Source organism: Pelobates fuscus, chromosome 1 (assembly GCF_036172605.1).
Source record: "Pelobates fuscus isolate aPelFus1 chromosome 1, aPelFus1.pri, whole genome shotgun sequence".
NCBI lineage: Eukaryota > Metazoa > Chordata > Amphibia > Anura > Pelobatidae > Pelobates > Pelobates fuscus.
Window position 1 is genome coordinate 410,570,161 of NC_086317.1, and position 12,015 is coordinate 410,582,175.

The window sequence follows — 12,015 nt, forward strand, 5'->3', positions numbered from 1 at the left end:
TTAACTATATGAATATTATTATTTAATAGGTGGACCTCCGTAGAGACATTATATCTCTGCAACTTCATACTTTTATTTAAAGCCTCACTGTGGTGGTACAGGGGATGGATAGTGACCTGTTCACCCCTCCCCCGTTCTTTAAATTGAAGAATGCCCCAAATGGTATTTTGCAGTGTTTCATTATATTCAGCAGTCAACAGCTGCTCGCTGTTTAGCAGAAATGCCCCAACTCACAGCATGGTGAATAGGGGCATGGAAAAGGTATAATACATCCTTTGTACTAATTTGGGGGTCATTGTGACCTCCACATGCTGTTTTAACTATGTGCCTGCTGGCTTCTAGTGCCTCCATTGGGCAAATAATTAACACCTAATACCGAAGCAACCGGCCATTGGGAGTTTCTATTGCTTTGAGATTAGTTCACAGTTCTGATCTAAGTCTAAGAGCCCTAGTTGGCCAAATTTGTCAAAATCGTGATTCCTCCATTACCAAAGTCTAGTATCTCTATTTACAAGTATGTGACCATAACCATTTGAAACTTGCCTGTGGGGACTCTGGTACTGAAAACAGCTTTAATAATAATCGTCTATAAAATGTGCAGGTTTATTCTCTTACTCTCTTCCTTCTTAACCATTTTTTTTTTCTGCTGAAAGCTTCTTGATCTTCACGGATGAATGGCATGTAAACCCCATCTTGAGAGTCTTAGCATAATTAGAGAAATTATCTACAAATTACATCAGTTGAATTACCTATAAACTGAAATGATTTATCTAATTTAGCACTGAAGTAACAAAAGTTAATTGCACAAGCAAGATCCGTTTGTTTTTCTCATTAAATCGTATTCATTTTTTTCATGACACAAACAGAACATTGCATATGGGTGGTCCTTACGCAGGTTCCTGGAAAAGCTGACGTATGCATGTTGTATAAGATATGTCCTATCTATGCACACGGCTTAAACAAGGTTATCAAATAAAAGTGTAGTCTTTTTAATATTTCAGCGTTAAATCCCATTTAGGCGTTAAATCCCTTTTGTATCTGTTTATGCAGCCCGAGCCACACCGCCCCTGGCTGTGATTCACACAGACTGCATGAAATAAAATGGTTTCCTTTTAAATCAGATGTTAACTTGCTTTAGAAGTTTGTATCTCTTGCTATGTAAATTGAACTTTAACCCCTTAAGACCGCAGCCAAATGTACAAGTTGTGATCCAAAAAAAACGTAAACAAAACCTGGCATTTGCGCTACATGTCTGTCCAACCGTAATTCACCTCTTTCATATTAAATGCACCCACACTTATTATATATAATTTTATTCAGGGGAAACAGGGCTTTCGTTTAACATCAAATATTTAGGTATGGAACATAATTTAATATGAAAAAAATATTACAAAAATGAGAGAAAATAAGATTTTTTTAAATTTTTTTAGTTCTACGTGACATTCTAACTGTGAATGTCATAATACTGTTTGCTTTTACTGCAATACAATACACATATTTGTATTCAGCGATGTCTCACGTGTAAAACAGTACCCCCTATGTACAGGTTTTATGGTGTTTTGGGAAGTTACAGGGTCAAATATAGCATGTTACATATTTCAGTTTTTTCACATTGAAATTCGCCAGATTGGTTACGTTGCCTTTGAGACCATATGGTAGCCCAGAAATAAGAATTACCCCCATGATGGCATACCATTTGCAAAAGTAGACAACCTAAGGTATTGCAAATGGAGTATGTCCAGTCTTTTTTAGTAGCCACTTGGTCACAAACACTGGCCAAAGTTAGTGTTAATATTTGAAAATGCAAAAAACTAATTTGAACGCAAATTTTGGCCAGTGTTTGTGACTAAGTGGCTACTAAAAAAAAAAACCATACCCTATTTGCAATACCCTGGGTTGTCTACTATTGCAAATGGTATGCCATCATGGAGATAATTTTCATTCCTGGGCTACCATACGGTCTCAATGGCAACCTGGCGAATTTTAATGTGAAAAAACTGAAACGCAAACCTTATATTTGACTCTGTAACTTTTGAAAACACCATAAAACCTGTACATGAGGGGTACTGTTATACTCAGGAGACTTCGCTGAACACAAATATTAGTGTTTCAAAACAGTAAAACGTATCACAACAATTATATCGTCAGTGTAAGTGCCATTTGTGTGTGAAAAATGCAAAAAATGTCACTGTCACTGACGATATCGTCGTTGTAATATATTTTACTGTTTTGAAACACTAATTTTTGTGGTCAGCGAAGTCTTCCGAGTAAAACAGTACCCCCCATGTACAGGTTTTATGGTGTCTTGGAAAGTTACAGGGTTAAATATAGTGCTAGCAAATTAAATTCCCTATAGTTTCAGCATGGGTTGTCAGGCAGGTCCCGCTAATTGTAATTAATAAAATGACCTAATTATGTAAAATTATTACATAAATATATGCGTAGAATTATTATATATATATAGGTGTGTATATATATATATATGTGTGCATATATATGTATATAATTTTTTTTATTATTTTTATTTATATATAGGTATATATTTAGTGATATATATGTATATACTTATGTATATAGATATATATATTATTTCGTTCTACATGTATTTTGATATCAATATATATATATTAATTTTAAAATACAGTTAGAACGAAATTTCGCATGTTTATATATTTTTTATCTATTTATTTTGTATTATTTTTTTATTTTATTTTTTAACGTATTTATATATTTATTTATTTTTTATTATATATAAATATATATATAAAAAAAATTATATATATATATTTAATCAATATCATTGTACGTGTATTTTGATATTAATATATATATATAATTATGTATATATTAATATTAAAATACATGTAGACAGTGTATGTATATTTATGTGTATATGTGTATATGTGTATAAATATACTTAGATCATATATATAATAAATATATATATGATCTAAGTATATATAATCTTATTTTTACACTGTTTTAACGGATTTTATTTGAATTTCAGACAGCAGGGGGAGTACCTGTCATTACAGGCACTCCCCCTGCTGGCACTGCCTTGGACGGCTATGCCGTCCATGTGATCGCGGGGTCCTCGCAAGGACATACATTCCTTTCACCTAATGTATTAGTAGTAGTAATTTGCATAAATTCATGCTTTATGTATGCATATTACTCATGAGATTGGGTGTTAATTCTGCCAACTACTTAGGTCACTCCTTCCGAATCGGAGCAGCCACTAAGGCCTCCAGTAAAAATATACTAAAAATTTAAATGTTAGGAAGATGGAAGTCCTCTGCTTACTCCAGATACATATCCTAACCTGTTCTGAAAATTCGCCAAGCTTTCCATACTATGAATGTGTGATCTATTGTAATATGCTTATCCTTTGTAGATTGCAATAAATCTTGCATGGTATAATTACTTTTTGCCCTCTTTATTACAGGCCTACCGCATCGTCGGTTCCAGCACACCACAACCGACCTTTCCATGTTACTATATTTTACATGTTGTTCTGCCTAAAACACTGCACATCCAGAGTGCCGTCTCTCTCTCTCCAGCCTCCTCCCTTTCACATACATTACATTTCTGGGACAGAAGTTCTCTCCCTCTGTGCAGCTTCCCTCCCCTACACTAGTGTCAGACCTCTCTTCATGCATCCTCCCTCTCCTACACTTAAATTGCTCTCCAGAGCCCTGTCCTCATGCAGCCCTCCCTGCATGTGATTGGAGCAGGGACCATGAAGAATGACCTCTGGTGAAGACAGAGTAGAAGTGGAACTTGTCCCGGTGCTGGATTCAAGGTAAGTTTTCAGCTATTTCTACAGGTTTTAATTTGATAAAATTCAGGAAGACCAAGTGACAAATGCCCAATAGAGCATTATATAGCCAAAAATCTAATAATGAACAAGGGTTGTAGTAATATTTTCTATTAAGACTAACAGTAAATTTTTAAAGGAACACTATAGGGTCAGAAATACAAACTCCCCCAATCCGCCTCCTTGGCTGACATCATCAGAATTCATAACTCAGCCAATCCAATGCTTTCCTATGGGCTGAGATTGTCAACTCTGATTATCCCAGCCAAGGAGGTGGGCTAGGGCTAAGCCAAACGCCTCTCTGGCCAATCAGCATCTACTTATAGAAAGGCATTGAATTAATGCATATCTATGAGGAATGTTCAGTGTCTCCATGCAGAGCGTTGTGCAGCACTGCCCCAGGAAGCACCTATATTAGTCGTTTGAGTGACTGCCACTGGAGGTAGCCCTAGGGAGCAATGTAAACACTTCTTTTTCTAAGAAAAGGCAGTGTTTACAGCAAAAAGCCTGCAGGAGCTGTTCTGGCGACTATAGTGTCCCTTTAAAGTAGTTCTGTCACTTTTTCAGTTAGTATCCAGTGGTCAATGGGTGCAGTGAAAGGTAGGTGTACTTACCTGGAGCTGAAAGGATCCTGCAAGAGTTCCATTAATCACATTTTGTGATGAGCGAGACAATGCCTGAATCCCACAGTCATCACGTGATGGCTGCCGGGATTTGACAAAAGTTGATAGCCGAGCTCTGCTTTTTGTCAACTTTTGTCAACCACAGGTAGTAGCCCTTACTTTTACTTATGGTATCTTTGAATACATAAATAATACATACTTATGAAATACTTAGAAGTGACAGAGCTACTTTAATATCTGTAAAGATCTTGATACACTTGAAATATACAAAACAGTGGTTCACAAATCTTTCTGGAAATACCAATAACAGCCATATTTTAGGATATCATTGCTTGAGCCACTTCCATATGTCTGTCATTCACTTGCATGCGCTCAAGAAAGATATCCACTTGACTGGTTAGTACGACTTCAAGATATGTTTATTAATACTGAAATATAGGGGGAAGAAAATTACTTGGAACTCATCATCAAGAAGAGATGGTGACACCACTTGAAAGGTCACGTATTGCAGATGAATAACTAAGCTATATTTTCTGTAAATCTTTATTTTATTGAAGCAATAGATTTTCGTTACAGAAGATAAGGCAAGAATGAATAATATATCAGCAAGTATGCATACATTTGCGATAGCTTTCAACATCGATATTCACATGAATGTCTGCTTAATTTTATAGTATAATTGCTATGTCTTGTTTTAGCTCGGCTTGTGTGATGTTGGCAAGTTGGTACAAATACTGTGTGTTTACTCTAATGTATTGCCTGTCTGGGTAAGTGTTCTAAAAGATAATGCAAGACTATAGAGGGTCGCAGGCCCGCGTCAGGCACATGGTTGGTAAGTCAGGCAGCGGTCAGCGCTTCAGCAATATTGAATTGAATCCCATCACCAGGATCGTGGGCCCAGGGTTCCGCCGGATCTTGAACTTCTCCCTGGGGGTATGGCAGGCTGTGGAGGAGTTCCTCCTTGTGAGCGTCCAGCTCAGATGAAGAATGAGCCTCTCGGTATGAGCCTCTCGGTAGTGGTATCCACATGCATGGTGATTGATGAGAGCCATGCGCCCGGGGAGTCTCCGGGTTTGTGGACCGTTGCCTGGTAATGGTCCGTTGTCGCATAGTGCCCCGTGTGCCAGGCCAGGCGGTGGCTGCGATCCGCCTTGTGCTCTGTGTTGCAGGTCCTGCGCATGTGGTCTCCACCATCTTAAACGCGGGTCTTGGGTCTGCACGATGGCGCGTCAGTGCATCCAAGTGTAGCTTCATGGCTTGGACCGGGATCACCCCCCCCGGTCCAGAGGGGGGGGAAAGAGGGCCAGGTCCGCGTGTAGTCCGCTTGTGTCGGGCTCCGTCGGGCAGGATAGTGTCGCGGCGGCCGTCCGCTCCACTCACCGCTAGCATAGGTCCCGCCTGATGCAGCGGGCCCCATCCTCCGAGGGACTAGAACTCCGGGAGCAAGCCTCTCCTCAGCTCAGGTAGCCTGGTTACTTCGAGGGTCGCAGCTGTTGGCAGGTAATTTCTCTCAGAATCTCGATTTACAGGCTATATGTGCCTCTGTTTGCAGGAGCTGAGCTGTCCTGCGACCGCTCAGCTCGGCGGCCCGGCCCCGCCCCCTCAACTAAGCTATATTTTCAATCGATCACTAAACAACTCCCAATAGTAACACAGATCGCCATATTTAAGGGGCAACCTGTAGCATAAACTGAAGTGTGATAGATATGATTATTATTATTTTTGACAATTCTATAGCGCAAATTTATTCAGTAGCGCTTTACAATATTATAAAAGGGGGAAAATTCAACAATAGATGAGACAATTACAAAATGTTACAGGAACAATAGATTGATGAGGACCCTCTCACACAAACTTACAATAAGATCTCTCAGAGTAATATGTAATCACATTGACATCATATATTAAATACTATTATTATTATCTCCTTTTAGAACATATGCTTGGTAAAATAAAACAGAAATTGCCATGTTTCTCTTACGCCCATCCACCTCTTGTCACTAGTTGGAACAAAGTCAAGGATTAACCAGAAGTTGTAATTACACTGAACTCACGTGAACTCATCCTTGGTGAGGTTGACAAAGATGTTCATTTCATCATCTTGCATGATTCGATAAACCGCACTCACATGGTGGTTCTCCAGCACTGACCGGTCATTATATAGAATGGCGCAGTCTGATCTACAAAGGCAATGTAACAAATGTATTGTTTTAGACCTTTTTTGTCCTGCACAATGCTATACATTGCACAGCATATAAACAAAAGTACATAGTAGGTTGAAATTCTTCATCATTCTGTTGGAGCAGTTTCCAAGGGCAGCCTGATCATATGCATTGCCATCAATGTACTACATTCCTATATAGCCATGTAGAATGTGATGGAAAAATGAGATATTGTCTGCACTCACAATACAAAAAAAATAAACTCATCTGAGAATTTCTGGTCTATTGTCACTGACATGAAATAAAATATCTCAGTAAATGTTGGCGTTGGCGAGATTAATGAAACTTGTAATTTATTTTCTAATACTGATTATAACCAGCTTGCTAAAAAAGGGGATTTTTATTTTGTAACTATAAATAAACGTGGTGATAACCATCTGAAATATGCTCTTGCCTCGTCTTATCAGAGTAGATCTGTAAACATAAAAGCAAAATAAATTACATTTGATTTAGGGCCACAAAAAAAGTTTTATTTTTAAAAGGATACGTTCTTTAAAGGCATATATTAAAAAGAAACCTAAATCAAAAAGAAAAGAGTAATAACATCTACAAATTAATGTTTGAAAAAAAAGTGTTCAAATGAATACAGTTGTCTAGATCAGTGTTTTGCATCTGGTATTTACTCATGTCTTGTTCTCTGACCATAAAAAAATGACAAATCACATAAGTCTTGTTGTACTAATTTAATAGGGTTCTCTACTTAAAAGATCAGACAGGACAAGAATCCAGCTTTTGCAATTTTTGCCGGCTGTTAAAACTATTGGATCATGAAAGGTCAACCCCAGGACTGCTTAAGGAGGTGGGAACATGACTGCTGGCCGCAGAGGTTGGCATGGTAACAAAATTGTTACAATGTTTTTGACAAGAGCTAGGTGCCGGGTATTCTGGGAGAACTCACCAGTCCACTGGAGAGTAGCCGAGGAATCCTGGTGGTGCTTTTTCCCCACCCACCCTCCCCTTTAGGTGAGATGGTAGGATATAACTATTGGATTGTTTTGTTTGTATGTTTGTTTGTTTATTTATTTTCTTCTTTTGTCACAGCTGCCGGGTTTCTTGCGCCAACAAGTTATCAAAGGACACTGCCCAGACAGGCTTGGGGAGTCGCAGCCTGATTTGGTGGATCACGAATGACAGGCTGAAGAGGCTCTGGTTATAAAGTTTATATTATCTGTCATCTGTCTGCTCAGTCAAACCAGCAGCTGACAGTGGTTGCTTGCTGGTTGTCGGAAAATAAAGCTGTGGCCGTTGCCATTACCCACTAATATGGTGTTGTGTTATTTATTGGTGGGAGGGGACAACGGGGATGTTACGGAGGAATCAGCAGTCATTTGCATTAAGATCTACAAAGGAAGTATTTACTCCCTTCCACAAATATGAGTATGACTATGTTTTATATGTGATTATTATAACATATAGAATAGCACATAGATAATTGAAAGGTGCTGATTAATAATGCAAAGTTGTTTCAATTAATGTTTCCAACTCTAAAATGGGAATAATATATGTTTTTCAAAAAACATTTTATTTAAATCAAATAAAAAGACATGATGGTGTCAAGTTTACAGTGCCAAACTCCCTAATAAATATATGCGGCTCCATTAACTTCTAAGAAATAAAGAGATTACAATTAAATAACTACCGAATGAGACAAGAATATGGCACGGTCAGTTCCATATAACCATCGTCCCTTTAAATACCGAGCAAATACTAATTATTTCACATCCCCCGAATGACATTTGTAACAAGGAGTTCGAAATATAACTTCTATTATTCAAAATATAATTTTCTATTGTGAGAGATGTGGAAATAACCTTTTTTCAATCTACTACTATCAAAGGTTGCATATGTTCTCAGCCCCCACATATTTACTATTACCACAATGCAAGACACCACATTTCTCTGATAAGAATCTCAGGGCATTTCGCATCAGGGCATTGGGCACACTATAAAATATTGGTCCTTTCAGAAATTCCAGATGCAGATCATAACAAGGAAGGTTTTTGGATCTGGATACAACATTGAAGAAGCCTTAGAAGAGACATGAATACATTTAACCCCTTAAGGACACATGACATGTGTGACATGTCATGATTCCCTTTTATTCCAGAAGTTTGGTCCTGAAGGGGTTAAAGCAATTGTCTACAGCTCTCAAAGAGTCTTCAAGGTCACAATCATTTCACACCGGAAACATTGAAATGTGCCAGTAGAGCTGCGTATCTCTTAACTCACTTGGTCTGGATGTGGAAGCTGTTTGTTGTTCCTGTATGTTCAAAGTCGTGAATGGCAGCGGCAAAAAGAATAGCCAGTATCTCAATCTCATTTAAGCAGTGCTGTGCGGAAAAGAAAAAGACAAGAGAAACACGCAGTGAGGGAGAGGAGGCAGCAGAGGGAGGTAGACTCAAGCATACCACAATAGTACTATTTCTTCCTAACCATCTTAAAATGTATTCTAAGCTCTGACTATAAGCATTGTTAAAATGTTGAAATATAATGAGACTACAGTGCCTATAAAGTATATATATATATTATTTCATTATCTCTTCAAAGCCAGTCTTCAGTAATTCAATGCAATGCATGAAGCACGTGAGGGAGCTCTAGAGAGTTAGTGAACACTTTAAATATTTACAGTTTCAATATCAAGTCTTCCTTCTTTATTGGTGCTATGAAAGGTATTTAATTAGAGTACCATTTCAGAGTTATTTTCACGCTAAGCAGCTTCTGCATGACAAAGGGAGAATTTGTCTTCAGCGATAGCGGCGTGTTTGCTTCCTGATTCTATGTATCAGGCATGTGTCATCTTATGATCAGGCAAGAGATATTTTCATGTGATACTCCAGTCTCTGTAGGGTATTGTTTGAGAAGAATAATCTGAATGACATGCTACGAAAGCTGCAATATTTATCGCATATTATATTGTAACCCAAAGTGCTGGGGAATTAAAAGATAACGTTGCTTGTTGATAAGAGAGAAAGAAATATTTGCCACAAATCCTATCAGAACTCTTCCCTAAAAGACACGTTCGCGGTCATTTAAATTATTTATAAGTAGAAACTTCATTACATGGAGTGCTATTTATTACGGAAAATAAAGTAACACAGCTGCTAGCGTAACACGAATTAAGCCATTTTACCCAGCTTCTAATTAAGCAATAAACTAAAAGTCAGATTAAGTGTTGCAATTTCCCGATCTCTTAGAAAAGTTTCAGTTTTTTTAGAATAGCTTTTAATGACTTTACCCAGCAGCTGAAATTTGTAGCACTTTTTATTTATTAATATATGGATGTATAGATAGAGAAAGAAAAAGAGAACATTAGACTTGTGCATTTAGGTTTCACACAGATTTTGAGGCGATTGGCGATTCCTCCAAAATCCCGAATCCCCATATGGATGAATCATGAATCACGCGAAAAAGACATTGAACAATCTGTTTTATTTATTTTGTGATTCGGAATTCTGTCCGTAAAAAAAAAAAAAAGACGATTGCTGGTTAGAAGACAGCCACTAAATGTTGATTTTATACACAGATTTAGTGAGAAGGGACCAACAAAGGGAAAAAAGGGGGAGGCGTAACAAAAACCTATATTTTTATATAATATATTCAATAAAATATAATACAGAAATATAGTTCTTTTACTTCTTTTGGTTACTTATTCTCACCTGATCTGTGAATTAAATGGTGAGAAAATGCACCAGTGTAATGCAAAATATATACATATTATTCATACTTTGCTGTACAGTAAACAGCCAATATCAACTCCATCTTGGTTAATCCGAATACGTTTTAAAGAAACTATCGCATGGACAAATTTGTTCCAACTGAAATGCCACATACATAAAACTCAATAGCTCTAAACAATGTTATTTTTTCCAGAAGAATCGATTCTGACAATTCAAATGTTTCTGGAGCCCAAAGTCTAAAGATGATGAGAGAGAGAGAGAGAGAGAGAGAGAGAGAGAGAGAGAGAGAGAGAGAGAGAGAGAGAGAGAGAGAGAGAGAGAGAGAGAGAGAGAGAGAGAGAGAGAGAGAGAGATAGGGACCATATTGTATGGGCTTAGTATGATTCCTGCCACATGAACTTGCATTCATAGCAAGCGGCCAAAATGAAACAGGGCTGCTTTTATTTAATAGAATTTGAATGGGTTACTCCGAGTACCACTTCAGTGATTTGAAATGGCTATAATGCATGGAGTTTGTGTGTGCAGCGTTTCAGTTTAAAACACTGCTCACACAGAGTTAGCAACATTTGCTGCCAGAGGTGTAACTTTACCTCTGGCAGCGACATTAGCCAGCCTGAAATGAGAGCGTGTGTGAGCCACATCAGAGAAGGAGGATTGGGATGTAGAAAGAAATTGGCCTCTGTGCTCGATCAAACAAGACTTATTCTGTAACCTTTTTTTTTTTTTTGTAACCTTATCCCCAGTAAGACTTACTTTGACCAAAAACAGTGTTTTATTGATTGCAGTAACCCTTTAATGATTTCCATGAATGAGAGTGATGCCAATGACATAACGTTAAGAAAAGTACATAATATAGTAAGTGTAAGATGTTCTTAAAACTGCCCACATGATGGTCTTTGATGAGCTTACTTATAAGGAATAAGTGACACTTCACTGTTGAGAAGGTTCCGTGCCATCTGGACACAGGCAGTTCTCCTGGGGAGTTCTTAGAGACTCTGTGTTGATATCTTCATGCCCGATTTATTATTTGCCTACATAACATCAATGCACCACCTTCACATATGCTCTGTTCTAGGTCTCAATAGAGATGTGAAGATTTTAATATTAACAAAATAGTTTGAGCTTTATTCAGATTTGTTTGAGTTTTAATATAAACACATTATGAGCTTTGGTGTGAGTGTCACTTTAAATATACATTTCACATGAAAATGTAGCAAAGCTTTGAAAGCAGGAATGTTAACACAAGTAAACAATATATTAATATAACAACAATTACCACCATTCCCGTCCGCAACAGGAAGCAATGGACTGTCTGCGTCACATCAGCAGCATGAATCTGGTTATGATAGGGATTTTTGTACTTTCCATAACCAGTTTCCAGAGAGTCCAGAAAGTTCATCAGAAATGCCACTGGGATCTAGAAAAACACATACACAAAGCATGAGAACATACAGTACATCTGGGAGAAGAAACCACACAGTGCTGGTATTGTTAATGGTCTTAAATATACACTTGGAACATTGCCAGCTACATCGATGCCCAGTGAGTAAATAATGGCAGTACTTGGGATATACCTACTGGGGAAATTATACAGAGCAATTTTAGGGCAAAGTTCTAAAAGTAGAGCAATCAGCATGGAAATAAACTAAAAGCCAGATTTATTAGGTAGAAAATAG

General features: G+C 37.7%; 1 protein-coding gene across 4 annotated transcripts in view; it reads right to left on the minus strand.

Annotated features, from left to right (window-relative positions):
* PDE1B (phosphodiesterase 1B) overlaps positions 1 to 12,015 on the minus strand; it is a 236,694-nt gene that overhangs the window by 18,989 nt on the left and 205,690 nt on the right. For all 4 annotated transcript variants that reach the window (XM_063428329.1, XM_063428355.1, XM_063428346.1 and 1 more), the window contains 3 exons: positions 11,616 to 11,756; positions 8,892 to 8,992; positions 6,495 to 6,620 (listed from right to left, as the gene is read on the minus strand). In XM_063428329.1, coding sequence (XP_063284399.1) covers positions 6,495 to 6,620; positions 8,892 to 8,992; positions 11,616 to 11,756 — 368 coding nt within the window. The remainder of the gene's footprint in view (positions 1 to 6,494; positions 6,621 to 8,891; positions 8,993 to 11,615; positions 11,757 to 12,015) is intronic.